The sequence below is a fragment of the Mytilus edulis genome, chromosome 9 (assembly GCF_963676685.1).
Source record: "Mytilus edulis chromosome 9, xbMytEdul2.2, whole genome shotgun sequence".
Classification (NCBI taxonomy): domain Eukaryota; kingdom Metazoa; phylum Mollusca; class Bivalvia; order Mytilida; family Mytilidae; genus Mytilus; species Mytilus edulis.
In genome coordinates this window covers 73,934,069-73,955,126 of record NC_092352.1, presented here as the reverse complement: position 1 = coordinate 73,955,126, position 21,058 = coordinate 73,934,069, and the positions used below count along the sequence as shown (strand labels likewise).

Below are 21,058 nucleotides of genomic sequence, written 5' to 3'. Positions count from 1 at the left end.
CAAATTTTTCCCACGAAAAGGGGGGGGGGGGGGGTGGGCCCGGGCCCCCAGCCCCCTGGATTCGCCTATGATCTAACTCCTTATTACAGCGCATTGTATAATATTAAAAATATCATAAGCGCTTAAATTTACAACACATTTATATATATATATCCATATGTATTTTTTTTTTTTTTTTTATCTTATACCAAACATTAAAAATTAAAACTGAAAAGTAATACTTAAATTATCATACCTGCCAACGTTTCAAAATACCCATGGGGGTTTTGCGTGCAAGATGGCTGTCATAGTCCTAAAAAAAACCTTCAAGGGGGCCTGCAAATACATTTTATTGTTGTTTTTTTGCTTCTTCATACCTTTTATAAGCCTAAAGTCATTGTAAAATAATTGTTTTGTTTAAATTGTGGACAAAAATTGCTCTTTCCAAATTTCAATTTGGGAGCCTCCATGGGGGAAATCCCCCTCAAATAGTGACAGTTGTCAGGTATGAATTATATATGATATATATATACTTAAATATACCAGGGACTTTTTATACTAATTATTCTATAGTCTTTGTATAGAAAGTCCCTGGATATAAAAATTGAAAATGATTATGAAATAAAAAAAAATATATATTTTTAATCATTATTAATTAACAATTATATTAAACCAGGCATGTTACAGAAAGTTTTTTTTGTATATAAAGAAGAAGATTCACATATATGTTGAAACGGTAACTAAACTAACAATGAAATATCAAAGCCCATGATATAAAATCACAAATAAACTGATTTAAAATAAATATTGTATATTTAAAACTAAAAAATAAATTTCATGTAAAACGGGGAATTTCTATACCCATAAAAAGTCCCAAGTGTAAAATGGCCCGGTAGGGTAAATTTAAGGATCCAATAAGGGGACAAGGAGGGGATCCAATAACAGCAAAACGGCAAATTGATTTGGCTTAAAAAAGAATGAATATACACAGAAAAAAGTCCCATAAAATCTAACTTGAGGAAAACTAAAAAAATCATTTAAAATTCCTATGGAGATTTGCATTGAAAAGGTAGAAATATCAATAAGAATTGATACAAAAATTATAACTTTACCGCTTCTATTTATCAGAATGTTTTGATTCTTGATTTTTTAGTGGTCTTTAGAGTATAACAAAAAACTCTAAAGGTGTTTTCATATATTTTAACAAGCTATAATCTAGATTTCGTAATTCATTAGTTGACCATTTATTGAATTTTTCAACATGTCAAGGTAAAGAATCTCAATTTTAATAAAAATAATTAAGCATGTATTCTTCTTTTTGTGGTTTAAAGTTTCTTTAGATAAGTAAGTTGCTGAAAAAATATAATATACAGATATTAACAATACCAAATTTTCACATTATTCTTTCAAAATGGTTACAAAGCTTCAAATTTGCAATTCCTGTAATGAAAAATGCATGAAAAAAAATAAAACTACCCATAACACTTCGGGTTTGTACATTTCATGAGCAGGAGATTATATAATTTAGTCATATACAAACTTATAACCCCATCAAAGTATCATACTTTACATAAATTTCAAGAAAAACAACAAAAAACTGACAAAAAAGACTCATTTTTGCAAGAGTTATCTCCCCTTCCAATGTTTATTTCCATAGGAAATTAAAAATGCTGATTTTATGAGACTTTTTTCTTTGTATATAAATGGCATAATGCTATAGATTAGAACTGAAACATTTTCTGTTGCAATTAGTTTGAGGTTAGATCTTAGTTTGACTGGACTAATAGGAAATAAGTCTGTTTGTGAAAATTTACCTTCCTGCATATTTTTCATGACGTCACAAAAAGTACTTATTTTGATTTTCCAAGGCAAATCAATGAAAATTGGTTAATTTCCAATGATTATTGGACAGGAAACACAGAGCGCATACGTTGACATTTTTTTTTTAATAATGTTTGTTATGTTAACTTGTACATGTCTTATTTTAAATATTTTAAGCTTGTCCACGCCTGCGCTCTATGTTTCCTGGTCCTTAATTTGGCTAACATCCGACCGATCTGGTAAAATTTCGCCAAAATCCCTTTTTTTTAACCTAATTAAAGGCAAGTTGTATACAGCTGTTCGAAATTTATATATCGATTGATAAAAAAAGAAATCCGTGTTACAAACTTAAACTGAGGGAAACACATCAAATATTAGAGGAGAACTACGACACAACAGAAACACAACACTAAAATGTAACACACACAGAAAAGAAATTATAACATGACAATGGCCATTTTCAAGACTTTCTGCCTGGGATAAGAACATCCTTATTATTTAGAATAAATCATATTTTTGCAAACTGTAAATTTATAAAAATGACTATATAATAGATATACATGAAAACACCGAAGTGGTGACTAGCTACAGAATAAAACGAATACATAATACAACCTAAACCAGGACATAAAAAGTCACATCCGATTTAGCCAAAGAGATCAACGCACAAAGCGACGTCAAAGAACTTTTAAATATTTTCTCCAAAATAGGATAGAATGACGATAGAATTCAAGATTAGGTTTCTAATACTGATATGATATTATATTTATTTATTACAATGAAAATTACAATACTTATTAATATAGAATTGTATTCTAGTATCTATCTATGTCGGTGTTTCTTCTTAATCAAACTATAAACCAAATATATTGTATAACATCTAATAAATGAACTGGGTGATTAATTATCTTAACCATAACACGCGGATACAACAGGAAACAATAAGATTTACAACTACAAACGATAAGACATTAAGTCATTTGACAAAATCCGATGACAATAACAAATAACAAATATAATATCAAAACTATATACATAAATTTTGGATAGAAAAGTACCATGACACGTCTTATAGCAATGCGAATTCGCACTCAGCAAAACAGTCACAATCGGGAATAAGTCACGTTCGGTAATTAAAAGTTCAGACAAACCACAATCTAACACGTGCATGGTAAAAATGTCCTTAGTAAGTTTGGACAAAGACAATTATTGTATCCTTGATTCCTGGTGCGATTCTGCATATTGTATCATTTTCATGGAATGATCTGTCACTATCTGTCACTGTCTGTCAATCTTTTACTTTATGAGTATTTCTTCTGGCTCTGTATTCAGCTGTTTATGTTAATTCATTGACTGCCCCTTTGATGTTTGTTTTTGTATTTCCTCATAATCCCATCTAATGTATATTCTACAACACCACAATATGGGTTACAATATGTATCCACTAGTTGTTAAATGTCCTTCGGGACGATATGATGAGTCAAATCCTTTCCAACTGATTTTTACTGTTTGTTTTTATGGTATGCTGATACTTCTCCAAGGTAAAGTGTTTCGAATGCATGAAAATAAAAATCAAATATTTTCATATATTTTATGGCTTTTAACAAAATCGATGCAGGCATGTGGACTAGCAATCCCTGAAGTTATCATCAGCTCAATGGTCCTGATATAATTTGTTACGAATCTGTCTAAAATTATATTTTATAAAGAAATGAAAGCTATTGGTTAATCATGGATTTCGTTATAATTTTCAGATATTTTTTGGTCATAACAGTTTACAACTGTTATCATACATCAATTGGCTTTGTATTTCAACTTATCATAACCTAATCCTTAAATGAACCTTCAAAAGTCATAATAGAACATTCTAGACATCAAAGTTTGGATAAAATGTCCAAATACGTTGATTTGAGCATTTTGCGTTCTAAAATCTTGAGAAAACCGTTCACCGCAACTGAACCAAAATGTGTTTTGATTAGGGGTGGTGGCCTAAGTAAAGGTTGCCATAACTGTTGAGAATTGTTGAAAATCTGACAAAAACTGGATAACCTTGTGTGGATTTGGCAAAACTTTTAGGAATTATGGTCCTAAAAGTTCTTCAACTTTGTACTTTATTTTGCCTATTTATTTACTTATTTTTGGAATCGAGCGTCACTGATAAGTCTTTTGTAGACATAACGCGCGTCTGGCGTAAATAAAAAATTTAATCCTGTTTTTTTTTTTACATAACATTACAAATAAATTGTACTTAAGAAGGCCTTTACTTTGTCATTTTTAATGTGATATTCCCCCAAAAAAGTTATTTTGTATTTATAGTTGTCACAATTATTTGTATGTGAAATGTGTATAATTTTGGCCAGATTAAAAAAAAAAAAAAAAAAAACAAAAACAAAAACAAAAAAAACATAAAAAATGTTCGAGCCAGTTTTAACTCTAAGTAAACATACCTTTTTTTGGGAATTGAGCTTGCATGATGGGAAATACAGGAAAGCGCATCGGAAGCATCCACATTATATATTGACAGTCCCATGCATCAAAGTTAAGGGTTTTAGGTGGTTTCTGACTGTCATATTTATTTTTTACAGTTCTTGTTTTGTCATGAATCAGGTCTTTGGTTTTGTCGTATAAATTGCTTAACATTTTGTTGTGTCAGCGCCTTTTAAAGCTGACGGTATTGGGCTTTCTCATCTTCGAAGGCCGTAATGTGACCTATTTATTTACCTAATTCTACGTCATTAGAACTTTAGTTGTCTGCTTTACCCCAATCGTTGACGTTTTTACATATCATGTCTGTTTGTATTGCTCCCACATTACGTCATTATAAAGGAATTCTATGAGACTGTCCTACAAGTGAAAGGTTTAGCTAGATATAAAAGCAGGTTTAATCCAAATACGAAAATGCATGTACCAATTCAGGAATATGGCAGTTGTCACTCATTCGTTTGATGTGTTTGAGATTTTTATTTTGTCATTTTATTAAGGACTTTCCGTTTTGAATTTCCTTTGAGGTTTGGTTCTTTTGGTACTTTTGGTACTTTTGTTATTTTACTTTTTAATGGCAAGAATACACACATCTTTTTTTGTACTAAACCAGTTCAAATGCATACTCAAATTGGAGACGACAATACAACATTATTAATTTAAAATGTTGATGTTGCTGCATAAATAATGGGAACAGTAGTATACCGCACAAGCAATATCATAAGTTTAAAAAACATCGAGAATTTCTACTTACCTATAATAACGAAATAATGATTGATAAATCAAACTGGGTTTGACGGAGTAATAAAAAAGGAACAAGCAAATTACTATGCAAAAATATAAATACAATCAAATATTCATGTCAGATTTTGAAAAGAGGCTTTCTGTCTGAGTGCATGATCTTAAGCCTGATGATTGTTAAAAAATATGGTCATGTCGTGTAAAATAATTTTTAATAAGATTGTTTTTGAACTTTTCCGGGTTATATTATAAACTTCCTTCTTTTTGTAACGTTAGTTATGAAGGGAAAAGTGCATATATGTGGTTAAATAAATCATTTTTTTTTCTAACATTTTTTGTTAGTTTCAATGCCAATGTTATCATTAACTATGTTTCAATAATATTATACAAATATTTTATTATATTTCATCAAAAAAAAGAGGCTGATTTTTCAAATTTTAAAAAATCAAGGTGTTGCAATACTTTTTTTCCATGTGTATATTATAAACTTCCTTCTTTTTGTAACGTTAGTTATGAAGGGAAAAGTGCATATGTATTGCATACACATGATACATTTATAAGCGTATTACATAAATTTACATGTAGTGAATTTGTTCCGTTAGAATTAACAGTAAGCCGATTTCAATTGACTGTATAATATTAAGCTGGTTAAATACAATGTTGTAAGATATAGTTCATGAACAAAAATACCATTTGATGCAAATGATAATTTAATTTTTGTCACTGATAAATATGTTGTAGCATTACATCTATTATTTACCTTTTGCAATTTTTGGACTCCATTGCTCGTCAACTTATTATTTTTTTAAAAAATCAAACGTTCCTGTAGACGAACCGCGTATCTTGCGAACAAAATCAAAAGTTTGGTATCTTTGACCATTAATCAGTGTTATCTTTTATTGTCACACATTTTCATATTTGTTGCATTCTTGTATAGTCAATGACTAGATGTTTTGTAGTATTTTCGGTGTTAGTACGTAATGGACGTAAAATTCCAACACAGAAAGTTGTGTGAAAGACAAAATAAGATCACTTTGTATTATTAAGTCATGCAGTTTTATACTTTTAACAGTATCAGGTTTATGCAATATCCAAGATTTTTTTTTAAATCGTCCGATAATATAAGCAAGAAAAGAACATTATGTTTTGCCTGTTTTCAGCTACCTTTTTTGCAGGTTTTTTACGGCTATTTCTACATCTTATTGTATTTTTATTTATATAAAAATTGCTAGTAAAGTTACTGGGTAATATTTTTTTGAAAAATATCGATTTTAGTTGGAATGATAGGACATTTTTTAGTGGGAGCAGCAACTGGACGTCAAAGATCAAACGTTGACGTCTAGCGATTTATGACGTCACGCCAGGTATGCGATACGGGTTTAGCCATGCGATACGGGGTATGCGATACAGGGTAGGTGATACAGACTGGAAAAAAGAACCTTTATTAGATATAAAAAATTGCAGTATTTTGTACTTAATATATGATAAATAATAATATTATACCTAAATTACCATCTTCGCTAGCCAAGGGTTACGATCCACTCCCGCTCTCTTCACCCTTGGCGGATTGAGCCAACATTTCGGAGACCCAAGGTAAGGATTTTTATTGGTTGCAGTCAAAACTCGCTGCATCCAATCAAAATGCGCATATAACATGATCCCGTGTAAATGTAGAAAGTGTTTGTAAACAATTGCCACGTGTTTTTTGTGCAACAAGTCTTGACATTCCTAAACATACGACTATATTTAGTGCAAACTTGAATGTTTTTAATCAACAAATAGTAGTTCCTGTGTATGTTTCATGCACAAATGCATGAATGTTGACGTGTGTTTTCATTTCCGGCTTTACCAAGTGTGTAGAATCTAGACGCTACCGTGTTTTTACCTCCAAATTGAAGAGTTCAAGTGCTACCATTGGTCAAGAATAATGTATTCGGAATTGGCGTGATTTTTATCTTCCGATAGATGGCGCACCATTGTTATCACAAATGTTGGCTCAATCCGCCAAGGGTGAAGAGAGCGGGAGTGGATCGTAACCCTTGGCTAGCGAAGATGCTAAATTACCGAATTCCTGTGAACTCGTTTGGCTACATTTTGTCAGTATATTTCAACTCAAACATGCTCTTTATTCATAACATATATTTGTCATGACAAGTCAATGCAATATTGGTGTCTTTCAAAGCAATGTTCCAACTGAATGTAATTATTTTATTTTCTATTTTGTGATCTACATTTAAAGATTCGGAGCTTTTAAATGTCTATGTCTGTCACAAACACAAAATTGCAATCCTGGTATATATCTATGATGAGTTTATTGACATATGCCAATTGAGATTGATAACTTTTAAGATATACAACATGTAGATTCAAATTAGTCAGGGAATTAGTTCATTTGTTTGCAATATACATCACTAACAAATGAGCGATGAAAATAAATAATTCATATATTCATATAAGCTAAAAAGAAAATTAATGTAGGTTGAATTGTTTAACATGTTTAAGGGGAACGAGTTAATGCCGATGCCCGACTTGCTAAATAGTGTACTTTAAAAAGAAAGATCAGCGGTAGGCGTGGCTTAAAGATTTTTTACGACCAGTGACTGTATATACATTTTTGACATTGTATAAAGTCAACGCTTTTTAAATACTCTTAACGAAAAACTGAAGTATCAAATATAACATATTGTGGGTGTCACCGAATGAGTGGATTACGAACAAGAACTATAAAAAGAACCAGTCAGAAGCTTTTTGAGCGCAATCACACCATTTGGACGGGTTGGAAAAAACCTTGCAGTGGTGATCCGATATGGGAGAGTTATACACAAACATACTTTACTTTTGCTTTACACTGTCATTGTCAGCAGTGGCCAATAGTGCGTTTGTTGAAGTTGACAAAGACACAAAACATGGTGAGTAATTCTGTTTAAATTTAGTTTTTCCACGTAAACGGTTATTTATGCCCCAGTTGATAACAGAACGAAATGATTTATTGAAATGTTGATATTAATCCTTAAATATTGTATCGTTAATTGATCTTTAATAGATATGTCTTCCCTCGCCGTATTTGATTTGAAATGAGTTTTTCCGTATAGCGCAAACTAAACAACAGATTTCTTTGATTATTATTTTTCAGCAACATGGTTAAATAATTCGACCTTTTTTCAGGCTTCAATAAAATTGTATTCTTTAAAATTCGATCTTAGTTACACTAACTTAGTTTTAGGGCACCAACAAATGTTCTCTGTACACACGAAATTATTATTATGATTTTATCTAAAATAGCCAATGTGATTATTCTCAAGTGTTATTCTTTAAAATTGTTCTAACAGGTATTGACAAAGAAGTAAAAGTTGATATTTTGGAATATATACCAAAAGATTTAGGGAAATACCAAAACCAATCATCTGTCTGCTTACAAAATATCAAACAATGTAAAGAATGCAGTGACAGCAAATGTCAACGGTATGTACATCCAATTATTTAATTCATGAAGCATTTAAACCGATACCTAAATAATAAACTAAATAGCACGGCTGTCACTGGTTTGTTAATCTACCTGAATATGCGGCTATATAGGCGGTTGGTCTATTAATCGGGTCGGTTATACGTCTGTAAAAAGCACAATTTAATGTTATATTCTGTTAAATATACAGAATTTTGGCATAATTTAAGAACCAAAAAAAAAAAAGAAAAAAAAAAAGAAATGTGTCAGCCAAAATGATATCTTTCATAGAACATTTTCCACCTGTAAAAACATTTTATAGTCTTCGCAGTTTTCAGTAAAACTAAAAGGCGTCGCGCAAGTATGTGGTATTGATGCTTATACGCATAGCAATATTTTGGATAAAAGGCGAAAAATACATTTTAAGATATCATTTAATGGACACAAAATAGTACTTTGATTCTAAAAAAATAAATTGACATTAGTAAATATTTCATAATTGTAATATAACATGAGTAATACCACATTTTAGTAAATATTATGGGCAAAAGGTCTGTTAATGGGTTGGACAACTTAATTGTGTCAGTTAAGAGTCATTTAGCCACGGCAATAGTTTGCTACCTTTAAAGTTTCCCATTGAAAAAGTTAAGAAAGAGATGTACTTTAGAAGAAAAAAAGGACAATACGGTGCAAGAGCATTTTTATGTTGACTTTCTTTGCATTTTATTGAAATGTGTGTCACTTCAATATAACGTGATATAAATTAGCCGCTGGAATATGCATGATCTTATTATAAACGTCATCTGTCATGTATTGCAATGCAGCTGGTTAAATTCGCGTTTTCCGATATGCATTATCTTTCTTTTTACCTTTTCATCATTGTCATTTTATGCCCAAGGACATGTTTGTACCAAGTAAGAAATATGACCATTTTTTTCAATTCCTTAGTAAGACGTGGTTCTAAACAATAAATTGATATTAGTAAGTTTTTTTTCTATCAATATTTGTGCTGGTTAATTCTTTAATGTGTAACAAAAAGAATATTTTATTATATTTATTTGCAATGATTTTAGTTGTATCATTTCATCAAAAATATTAGGTCCTTTTATATCAGAAATTTTAAAACCTATTGTGTGTTCATTAATATGAATATAACTAGGCAGGGCAAAGTTTATTCTTGCTGTTGCTAGATTTAAGTAACTGTTAGTTAACTCTGGCCTGCATGGTTGTACCCAGGAACAAAATTTTTCCAAGCCACCAGAATTGCTGTGTTTCTTTGAACTAAAATTATAAATCATAAAAGATATTTAGGGATTCTACATAATCACTGACTCTGCAAATTCACTGTAACATATTTAAATATTACAATAGAAGTAAAATGAACACTATAATACAATAACTATCGACTAAGGTGTCTCTTTTATTGTTAGTTCTCTAAAGACTGCTGTCTATTAATAATAACGTAAAATTCACGTCATACTTTATTCCAATTTCAAAGAACAAAAGCATATAGTGTCTGTAAATGTATGAATGGAACTGACTGATATATTGATTGTTGATTGCTTAACGTCACATAACTGACTACGAATCACTTGTTATTCTGATATGTCTTGATTTGGATTTGAGAAATAATTTTCGTATTTGGATGTAGATGTAATACGTATATTCTCGAGACAAAATTAGTATTGAAAAGTCTTTATTCATATTCAAGTGTGATATGTCTGTCAGTGTATATACTGATAGTCTCATATTTAAGGGAACAGGTCAAATTTTATTTAACATTATTCATAACTTAAATCAAATATGCTCAGTGACTGCTTTATTACGCCTGTCTTAATTTTACTCCTTGTATGTTTCATATTCAGCCCAGTTATTCCAGATGACGATTTTGACGCCTTAAAGGTTAAAGCTGTCATGCCTGTGATTAATTCAATAGAATTTCTCACTGTAGTTTTAAGCAGAGTTGAAGTATCAATAGATATCCTTGGACGAGTAAGATTTACACGATATGCAAAGAGTAATGCTAACGTGGCACTACATAGCGGAAATATCATAAGGGAGAGCAATCTCACAGCTCTCGAGGAACTGGCTCTAAATGCAGACGCATTGCGATCAGCTTTCATAGATATAGACAGGCGTTTGAAAGCAAAAAGTTTATTTAAAAAATTAAGGGACAAAATCAAGAAAGGACTACAAGGAATTGGGCGTCGTCTGAGAAAATTACTGAGGAAATGGTGGAACAAACTAAGAAAACTTTTCCGGATATCCAGCAAAATTTGGGAGAAAATTAAAGAAAAGTTAAATATAAAAGAATGGATTAAAAGGCGTAAGTATTAATAGGTCCTCAATGCTATCAACTTCGTACTTATTTTGCCTTTTTAACTTTTTATTATTCGAGCGTTGTTGATGACTCTTTTGTAGACAAAACGCGCATCTTGTGTAAATATAAAATTTCAATCCTGGTATCTATGATGAGTTTATTCTCCAAATTGTTATTTCCACTTATATATTTGAATTGTCTAAAATATTCGTCCATTCAGTACGACAATAAGACCTCCACAGGATAAGTGTGGGTAATTTGTTTTTAAAAGACAACTGCTATTTATGCACTGATGTCAAAACAAAGAAACGACAACATGCCTCCATATAGTACCGGTTTCCTGTGAATAAGAGTTCTAAATAAAAAAATAACATATCATTAGTCACGAACTCTCGAGAAAAAAAATATATTATATTGTATTGCATGAAATTAAGGATATTCATTCTTTGATTAATAAAATAGCCCAAATTTATAACAGCAAATAAGACGACATTCGTATTTCGATTAGAGTACCACACCTTTGTTAATTTACAGACACCAAATACAAAAATCATATTGGTATTAAGGAACAGGTTAGATAAAAAGAAATATGAGGAAAAAGGTCAATTAGAAAAAAAAAAAAAAAAAATACTAAAAAAGATAAAACAATCAAAAGACAACGATTGGTAAACGTATGATATTTTGGTTTGTTGTCCCATATATTTAAACCTCTCATATTTTTATTCAGCTAATGATTTGTGAAGTTGCACTACTTTGTTTACTTTCCTTTAATCATAACATATTTTGTGTTTATTTTACAGGACTGAAATGTATATTCAAGAAGCGCAGCAAAATCAAGTGCTGCGTATTTCCAGAATGCTGTAAAACTGTTAAAAAGTAAAGTACCTTAATAGTTTATTTAGATATAATAGTGTTAATAATCATATCATATTAACACAATACAGTTTCAAACACATCAATTGCATATTTAAGCAATAAGGATTAATTGTTTTTTGGCAATAAGTCAACTATTGTATAAATAACCAGGAGTTGGTTTCACCAAAAAAATGTACGACTAAGATTGGTCTTAAGACATGAACAAATCAGTATTCTTACGATCAATCTTAGTCTAAAGTTTTTTTTATTGTGAAATCAACTGCAGTTCACTTATAGCTTTCAAAATGAGTTAGCATTGAACATCTTGTAATACATGTAATATCAGCTCAAGTTTTTTGGATTTCAGTTTAATAATAATAAACAACAAAGTTGCGAGTTTATGATTATTTTTTAATATAAAATAACGATTTAAAGCAGATATCGAGCTATTTCTCAGGTGATGGTAAATCTTTTTCACTTATATTAAACATTCGGTATCCAAAAGCTTGTAGCTGCTACTCAGAATTTATAAAATGTCACCACTGTCTTGGCAGAAAGTTGATTAACAAGGAGTAAGTCAAAGAACTTATCGTCCTTTTTCATTGTGTTTTTCTAAAAAGAAGTTCATTAGAAGAGACCAAGACCTTGTTGATAAATATTTTCTATCAACTTCACTAATAATAAAGTAAAGATTCTAATTCCTGACGTTGTTAATCATCCCAAATTAAGGTCTTTGTATAATTGTTGACCTTTACTATTTTGTAAATGTTTGGTATTTACTTTTGACGTGGCTACATCCCATCATTTTTTTTATAATGCTATGGTAATCTTTTTATTCTTGTCTTTTATTTTTGCTTATGTACTTTTTTCTATAGTATGTCGATATGGCATTTTTGTAATAGTGATTGATTAAGACAAGAACACAACGTTGACTGCTGTTCTCCAAATTTTGACATTTTTAACTATCATGCCTGTTTTATTTTTTGGCTCACTTATTGATGCCAATAAAACGGAATTCTATATGACTGTCATAAAACTAGCTATAAAACCAGATTTTATCCAACATTTTTTTCATAAGGAAATGAATGTACTAGGTCAGGAATATTTTACACTTGTTTTTCATTCGTTTGTTTGTTTGATCTTTGATTTTTTTTTCTTTTTCATAAGGGACTTTCTGTTTTTAATTTCCTTGGAGGCATTTTTGTTATTGTACTTTTCACATGTATTTCCGTAAAGTCCTAATGTTTATCAAAAATAAATACTGCTCTTGAAGACAAAATGGATGAACTATTGACAATTTGAAATGTGTTAATATAATAAATAAGGTATCGAAGTTTTTTTTTTACGAAATTCTATATATTTGTTTCCAAAGAAAGTACATCGATTTGAATAGCGTCCAACCGAATGTTACACAGTTTTAAATTCAATCCTGATAGTCGTTAGTTGATTATCTTTAAATCAGCCATTTTCTCTATTTCTAAGTAAGTTTATATTATTTTCATATTTTTTTTATTTGTAGTCTACCTTGGACGTTTATTTGTCCATTAATAAACAAAAAGAAAGTTTCAAATGGAAGTAAGTATTCTTAATATAAAAACTAAATTGTATATAAAACCAATATAAATTTTTCTTATGGACGGATATGACAACACAGTTTTAGACGAGCAAAATATCAGAGGAAGTAGCGAAATCCAAGGTAAATACAAAAGGGAAAAATTCATAAAACCTGATAGAATCAAATGATCGACTTTATAAATGAACAAATTGGAAACAACTGCAATATTCCTGACTTGGTTCAGGCGTTTTTCAAAGAAAATGGTTCATTAAACAATGTTAAGCAGCCTCTTGTAAATATATATACCGTTCTATCTACATCGCTACCTCACAATACGTGGATATGTCAGTAGAGAAACCGTATCAGTTATCATAAGGATAGGTCTATAACACCATAACAAAAAGTATGATCTCGTTTTAGTAATAAATGGAGATGTTAATCTTGTTTTAGTTCTTTTTTACGTTATTGTTTGTATCCCAAGAAAAGTTGAAATTTATAAAAAAAAAAGTTGTTAGAGATTTGAAATCGGTGTCTCAAAACATTTGTAATAAAATCAACGGTACCAATTTTGTTGCACCAGATGCGCATTTCGACAAAATATGTCTCTTCAGTGATGCTCGTGGCGAAAATATTTGAAATCCAAAGCTTATATAAAAGATGAAGAGCTATAATCCAAAAGGTCCAAAAAGTATAGTCAAATTCGTGAAAGGAATCAGAGCTTTGCATGAGGGAGATACATTCCTGAATTTATAATAATTTCGAATATTTTGTAACACCAAATTTAAATAACACAAAAAATCCGTATTTTCATGCCAGTACCGAAGTACTGGCTACTGGGCTGGTGATACCCTCGGGGACTAATAGTCCACCAGCAGAGGCATCGACCCAGTGGTAGTAATAAAATCAACGGTACCAATTTTGTTGCACCAGATGCGCATTTCGACAAAATATGTCTCTTCAGTGATGCTCGTGGCGAAAATATTTGAAATCCAAAGCTTATATAAAGGATGAAGAGCTATAATCCAAAAGGTCCAAAAAGTATAGTCAAATTCGTGAAAGGAATCAGAGCTTTGCATGAGGGAGATACATTCCTGAATTTATAATAATTTCGAATATTTTGTAACACCAAATTTAAATAACACAAAAAATCCGTATTTTCATGCCAGTACCGAAGTACTGGCTACTGGGCTGGTGATACCCTCGGGGACTAATAGTCCACCAGCAGAGGCATCGACCCAGTGGTAGTAATAAAATCAACGGTACCAATTTTGTTGCACCAGATGCGCATTTCGACAAAATATGTCTCTTCAGTGATGCTCGTGGCGAAAATATTTGAAATCCAAAGCTTATATAAAAGATGAAGAGCTATAATCCAAAAGGTCCAAAAAGTATAGTCAAATTCGTGAAAGGAATCAGAGCTTTGCATGAGGGAGATACATTCCTGAATTTATAATAATTTCGAATATTTTGTAACACCAAATTTAAATAACACAAAAAATCCGTATTTTCATGCCAGTACCGAAGTACTGGCTACTGGGCTGGTGATACCCTCGGGGACTAATAGTCCACCAGCAGAGATGCGCTTAATAGTTAAAATGTGTGCTAGTGAAGACTGTTGCTCCCTTATTAGACAATATACAGAAGTATCTTTTTTTAATTACATTTATCATGTTTATATGATAAAACCGGCAAATCATAACACAACAAGTTTTCCTTTGTTTTATTTTAATAGTTACATTCATCCAAATGCTGTATAGAAACATAAAACCCTACTTTGTTAAAATGGAATTGTTCTTTAAATTTTTAATCTTAAATGCTTTACCAGAAACAAAACAATGATGGAACAATTATGTTTTACAGGAAAGAAGAGAGACACAGATCAATGTGCTTCAAAATGTCCAGTCTGTAAAATCAACCCAAGTGGGACGAGTGAAACAGATCTTGCGGAAACAAGTAGGAATATTCACACAATATCTTACAACGAAATCTTTTTATGATGTCTAAAGAGTAAAATAACAAAAAACGAACTTCGAGGAAAATTAAAAACCGGAAAGTCCACAATCGTATGACAAATTCCAAAGCCCAAACACACCAAAGATAACAATTGTAATTTTCCTGACTTGCATATGCATTTTCTTATTTAGAAAATGGTTAATCAAACCTGATTCTACTAGGATATTTCGACAATTACAAACAAATGGTCACACCGTCAACACTCTGGTGTAGCTATAGAAATTAAAAGGCTACATTTCTATTAGCTAAAGTAAAATCTTGTCAACGAACGTGACCAATTTGTCATGATAAGTCATCCAGATTGCTAACAAGTTGTAAATAATTAAAATTATAGCTGAAGATCTACAAAATGTAGGAAAGAAAAGAACAGAACAACATATCTATTTTGAGGTGTCTAGAGTTTTCAGAGGCACATTACGATATAGCTTTGGTCATTAGTTATTTTCAAAATCCAACAATTTATTTAAATGAGTAATAGGATATTTCTATACTTGTATTATTTCGATTAGAGTCTCTTTTTTAGTCTGTCAGTTAGACGTTGATGATATAGAAAATAGACTGACGAGGCTAACATACCTGGTTGAAGATATAACACAGGCTATCAATGTTACTCTTATCACGAAGGTAAGACACATATTGTTTTCTTAACTTATCTTTGATTGACCGCTTACATATGTTGCCGTTATCTTTATCATATTACTAGATCAAATCAAAATATCAACGAATTTCAGAATAAATCAGGAATTATTTGTACTTTTATGAATATTATTTCCTATTTCCTTATTTAGTTAAAAAGAAACGAATTTCGAAGACCATTTTTAATGGAATTCATATTACGTCCATTATCGTAAATGAAGTATACAGTTATCAGAACGCCCACAATAGTACTAGTGACACTTCCATATGCCATTATGTTTAATACTGATTTGAGTTAATAAAATGGCAATTTTTTTGTATAGTTAGGTTATTGGCGCATTTTGTTTTGCTTGTTTTTCTTTGCCATTCGTAGGTTTTCAAAATACGATTAAAAAAAAGGCTGATTCAAAATCTGTTTTAATATTATTTACCCTTTGATGAAATGTTTCACATGATAGGAAAACTGTCGGGATAGAGGTAATATGAATATATGGGCCGATGAGGATGACACTCTTGATCTAAAAACATGTGATTTGGTATACATAAATGAGACAGTGTTCAAGCCATGGAAAAGTATAAAATACACACAAAAGTTAATAAAAGTCAACATGCAGTAATTGAACCCTTTCCGTTTGAAAATTGCTCAATTGCATGTCGTCAATGATATTTAATATTTTTTGTCTTTTGTATAGATTGAAGTTGACGACAGTACATTAACACCAGACTCTGACACAGTTAACAGAGCTTTCGCAAAATCAAAAGTTACCTACACCCTAAATGGCACAGATGTTGTGTTTGAACCAAATAAACCATTCAGTGTTACCGACAGAGAACTGACTGCTGAAATGTTATCAACAGAAATCAAGCGAAAGGCAACAGTAGTAATTCCATAGTTTGAAACCAATAAAGTGTTTTCTTTGAAAACATTGAGGCTCATTTAAATAGCTAGATAACTTATAGTAATGTGAATTTTTGATCATTGACAAAACGTTTCAGTATAAAGTTATGTGTGACTACAGGTGTTATATACTAAATTTGGCAATACACAAATTACAGATGTCAATTAAACATTTTGTATAGACGTGTTTTTCTCGTTTTATCCTGAGTGGCAATATCAAACTATCAGCTATGACAATCAAACCAGTTTCCGGCGTTTAAACATATTTCTTGGCATTTCGTTGGTAGCGGACTTTGCAGAATCTTATTTTGTGTTTTAACTAAGAGACCAATGTTTGTAAAACGACGTCACGGTATGCGTAAAGCTGATATAAACCCTACCATAGGTTTTGAAGTACCAAGCCAGGCTAATATGACCATGTGTTGTTCTCTGTTTTTTGTCTTTGTATGCATCGTTTTTGTTCAAAGGGGTGAAGATGTCTAATGTAATGTCCAATATAGTTTGCAATTTCTGTTATCCATTTTTTTGTGTTACTTCGATAGAAGTGTCTATTTTTTTTTATTGTAGTCACAAGGATCAAGTATCACGATGATGCAAATGTATTTCTTCATTTTTTATGCCTCAAAAAGCAAGAAAGGGATGAAATTACACTGTGAAAAAATTTTGGTCATGAATTTTAAAATAAGTAAAGTAGTGATTAAGTCCAGCTGAAAAAGGTTAAAAATAAGACCCCCTCAACACAGAATTGTCCATATTTTGAGTTAGAGCTGATGAAGTTTTCTATAATTTTGATATAATTTGTCCTAAAAGTATTCATTTATTGTCTAAAAGAAATTTACTACAAAATAACGTTGTACTAGAACTAATACAGAATACCAATCATCTTGATAGTAGTATTGCTAGTTGCCGGCAGTTGTCTAAGAAAACAAGTGTCATTATGGACAGTTTTGTATTTTGTCGTTTCTAAAGATCAATCATTTCAATAGTAGTATAGTGTTTAACTAACTGTTGTACTGAGGGTATATCAACTCTTTTGATAGTAGTGTTATGTTTTGATGGCTGCTGTTGTTACAAAAGACCAAGCAGCTTGATTGTAGTGTAGTGTTTTGATGGCTGCTTTCGTTACATAAAATCATATTGATAGTAATGCAGTAACTCCTGGCAATTGTTGTTAGCAGCATTAAACATGTGTTTAACTGGTTGATGTCGTTAAAAAAGATCAACCTTGACATCAGTGTAAGTATTTTAATTGATTGTTGCTGATAAAAAAATGTCAGGTAATCTGATATTAGTGTAGCGTTTGTATCAGGTATTAATAAGACATTGTGGTGTGATGTTTTCGAATGATGGTTACTAATACTCATTTCACTTTTTCTTTACTCTTGTGTTTTGTTTATATGTGCCGTTTTGGAGAAATTTCGTCCGGTGCATGTCGAGTCCAAGATAATTAAAAAAAGACTTTCTTTAGCAATTACCTTGCACCTTCACTCTTCGTGTTTGAATAAAAAATGAGCGAAATCTGTCTTCATCTTAATAATTTAAAATGCACGTGTCACGGACCTATGTATCCATACCATTGTCACGAACAATTATAAAGCTGAATGAACTGTAACAAATATTAATTTCGAATGTAGAACTTAATTGTTTGGATACGATTTTCATGAATCAGTTGGTAGATTCTACAATTTTATATAATTTAGGAAATCGCGGATATAATTTTAGAATACCCAGAGTTTGAACAACTTTTTTAGAAACATGAAATGTTGTTAGACCAAGCGATGTCACCTAATTTGATGAGCACTGTTGTAAATTTGCCACCAAATATGCATTATGTATAGATACATTTGAAATATGTTGCTTATCTAGCATGTCTAGTGACTTTACATGATTGTATGAACACTGATGTAATTTTTGTAGATCCAGCGATTTAATATGGATCCTTAGGAATACAGATGTAATGTTGTTAATCAATTCATTGGGTAGGACCGAGTAATCATTTTTATGACTAATTTTTGCAGCAAATATAAAACAACTATGATACGTGAGTTTATGTGACTGAGTCATATGTAATCACGTGTAATCATTTGTATGTAATTAATGTTGATTGTTCTGCTCCTTGTTGGCGCTTTGATTAGCAATAAAAAGATTTGAATTTGAATTTATGTCGATGGCAGGCGAATTGTTATTTTGGTGATGATGTCGCTTAATATGTAGTTTTCTGTTTAACGATTAATGGAAATTGTTTTTTATTTCGTCGTTTATATCTTGTGTGCCAAGTTAGTCTTCGTTTTTTTCTAATCACCTCATCCTTTTGATAAATGATAACCATGTTCTGCAGAGAAAAAATACACTATTGTAAATACGACTACTGGAACATATTTGATATCATCTATGACTTTAATATTCCATTAGGTATAGAAAAAAATGTGGTATGATTGCCAAAGTGACAACTGTACACAAGAGACAAAATGACATAGAAATTTACAATTATAGGTCACCGTACGGCCTTCAACACTGAGCGAAGATCATGCCGTATAGTCAGCTATAAAAGGCACTGAAATGACAATTTAAAACAATTCAAACGAGAGAACTAACGGCCTAATTTATGAACAAAAAATAGACGAGAAACAAATATATAACACATAAACAAACGACAACAACTGAATTATAGGCCCCTGACTTGGGACAGGAACTTACACACCAAATGTGGCGGGGTTAAACATGTTAGCGGGATCCCAACCTTAAACATATCCTGGGACAGTGTGTAACAGTACAACATAAGAACGAACTATAAAAATCAGTTGAAAATGGCTTTACTCATCAGATCGATACAAATACAAATGCTAGGGTTAGCCACATGTATTAGCATATTAGAAAATCGGGAATATATATATTTTTCCTATTGATATTATCGCAGGAATAATATTCAGGGTATGCTTTTACAAAGATAAAATTTTATTCATTGCGACTTGGGAATAAATTCTGAGCGTTTCAAAGGAAATGTCAACCTACTGGAACCCAGAGTATGATACAATAAAAAAAACTTTTTAAGAAATAAAGACGTTTACATATTAAATTTATTTCATTATATTTTTGTCAATACACGAGTGAAACGAGCAAGCTATTAACTCTCTAACACAATAAAACGCACCAAAATGCATGCATACCATAACATTGATTACACTGAAGCAAAAGATTAAACAAGAAATTGTACAACTTTTATTATTTTCCAAAGGTCGAATTGTACGTGAATAGCTTATTGATCGACATGTGTTGTATATATTTGGTCATAATCATTTGATATCGAATGTCTTGTTAAATTGTGATATGTAGATACATTTTCCATTCTAACATCGTCGTAATGATGCACCTCAAAACTACAATACAAATTAGCTATTAATATTAACACAATAGTTAAACAAGTTTGAAAATATAAAAAAGTTTGATTTCATATCCTCGAGTAAAAACAACAGAATCACTATTTCAAGTTTTAAAAAATTTAGTTTGAATTTGATAGCACAGATTAATTTTGTTTTCAAATTCGTGAATTTGAATTCAAATATATATCTTGAAGAAGCGCATGTTTTGGGCACAAAATGTGAAGCCTGGTATCTATGGTGAGTTTAATCACAGAGCGTGGTTTTCAGAACTTTAGTGTTGATGCCTTTAAAAACTCTTTTACAGTACATGTGTACTGGACTCCTTAACAATAAAACAACGTGAGACATACACCTCAATAACAAGGACATACTATATAGCATATCTGCAAAAACCAAAACCAACATTGACTTGATTTGAAGGTTTGACTGTACCTGCAGAAAACTTATTTCAAACGGGATGGCACATCCTACATTTTTACGGAGATGTTTACCGAGCACGGTAATTTTGAATACGATCCTGGTACTCTGATCGATCCTTTAAAAAAAATCATTTTAAAAAAGTTACCAATTCAACACTGTAATTAGATCTCTTTATATTTTGTTTTGGTATCAATATTGGTTTTGTAATCAGTACATTAACATCGAGTAAATATTATTTGTATATACACATACATATTCTTGATTCTACAATCTGTTGATACCTTTGACCTTGCACAATGTCATGTTTTTCTTTGTCTGTTAATGACTTTTACACTAGATAATTTGGAAGTTAGATGTTTACTGATTGATATTGTAGTCTTCATTGCAGGATTGTTTATTAGATGTTATTAGCTATGAACTAGCTGTCAGAAACTCTGAGTACCCACAGATCTGTAATTTTTCTATTGTGGGGATGTATGAATAATCTGCCATGCCCAGGCTGTGTTTTTGTTATATG

General features: G+C 31.1%; 1 protein-coding gene across 1 annotated transcript; it reads left to right on the top strand.

The window, feature by feature from the left end:
- Nucleotides 1-7,632: 7,632 nt before the first annotated feature.
- On the top strand, nt 7,633-16,769 carry LOC139489000 (uncharacterized). The gene is made up of 8 exons (XM_071275019.1): nt 7,633-7,931; nt 8,352-8,484; nt 10,330-10,790; nt 11,585-11,660; nt 13,159-13,214; nt 15,055-15,147; nt 15,731-15,831; nt 16,536-16,769. The coding sequence occupies exons 1-8, from the start codon at nt 7,829-7,831 to the stop codon at nt 16,734-16,736; spliced, it is 1,224 nt and encodes a 407-aa protein (XP_071131120.1). The 5' UTR covers nt 7,633-7,828; the 3' UTR covers nt 16,737-16,769.
- The last annotated feature ends 4,289 nt before the right edge of the window (nt 16,770-21,058 follow it).

Excerpts from the sequence above, each read along its gene's own strand:
- LOC139489000 (XM_071275019.1), top strand. The coding sequence starts at position 7,829 with ATGGGAGAGTTATACACAAACATACTTTACTTTTGCTTTACACTGTCA. Across the intron at positions 13,215-15,054 it reads AAAGAAAGTTTCAAATGGAA|GAAAGAAGAGAGACACAGAT; the intron begins GTAAGTATTCTT and ends TATGTTTTACAG. Across the intron at positions 15,832-16,535 it reads ATGTTACTCTTATCACGAAG|ATTGAAGTTGACGACAGTAC; the intron begins GTAAGACACATA and ends TCTTTTGTATAG.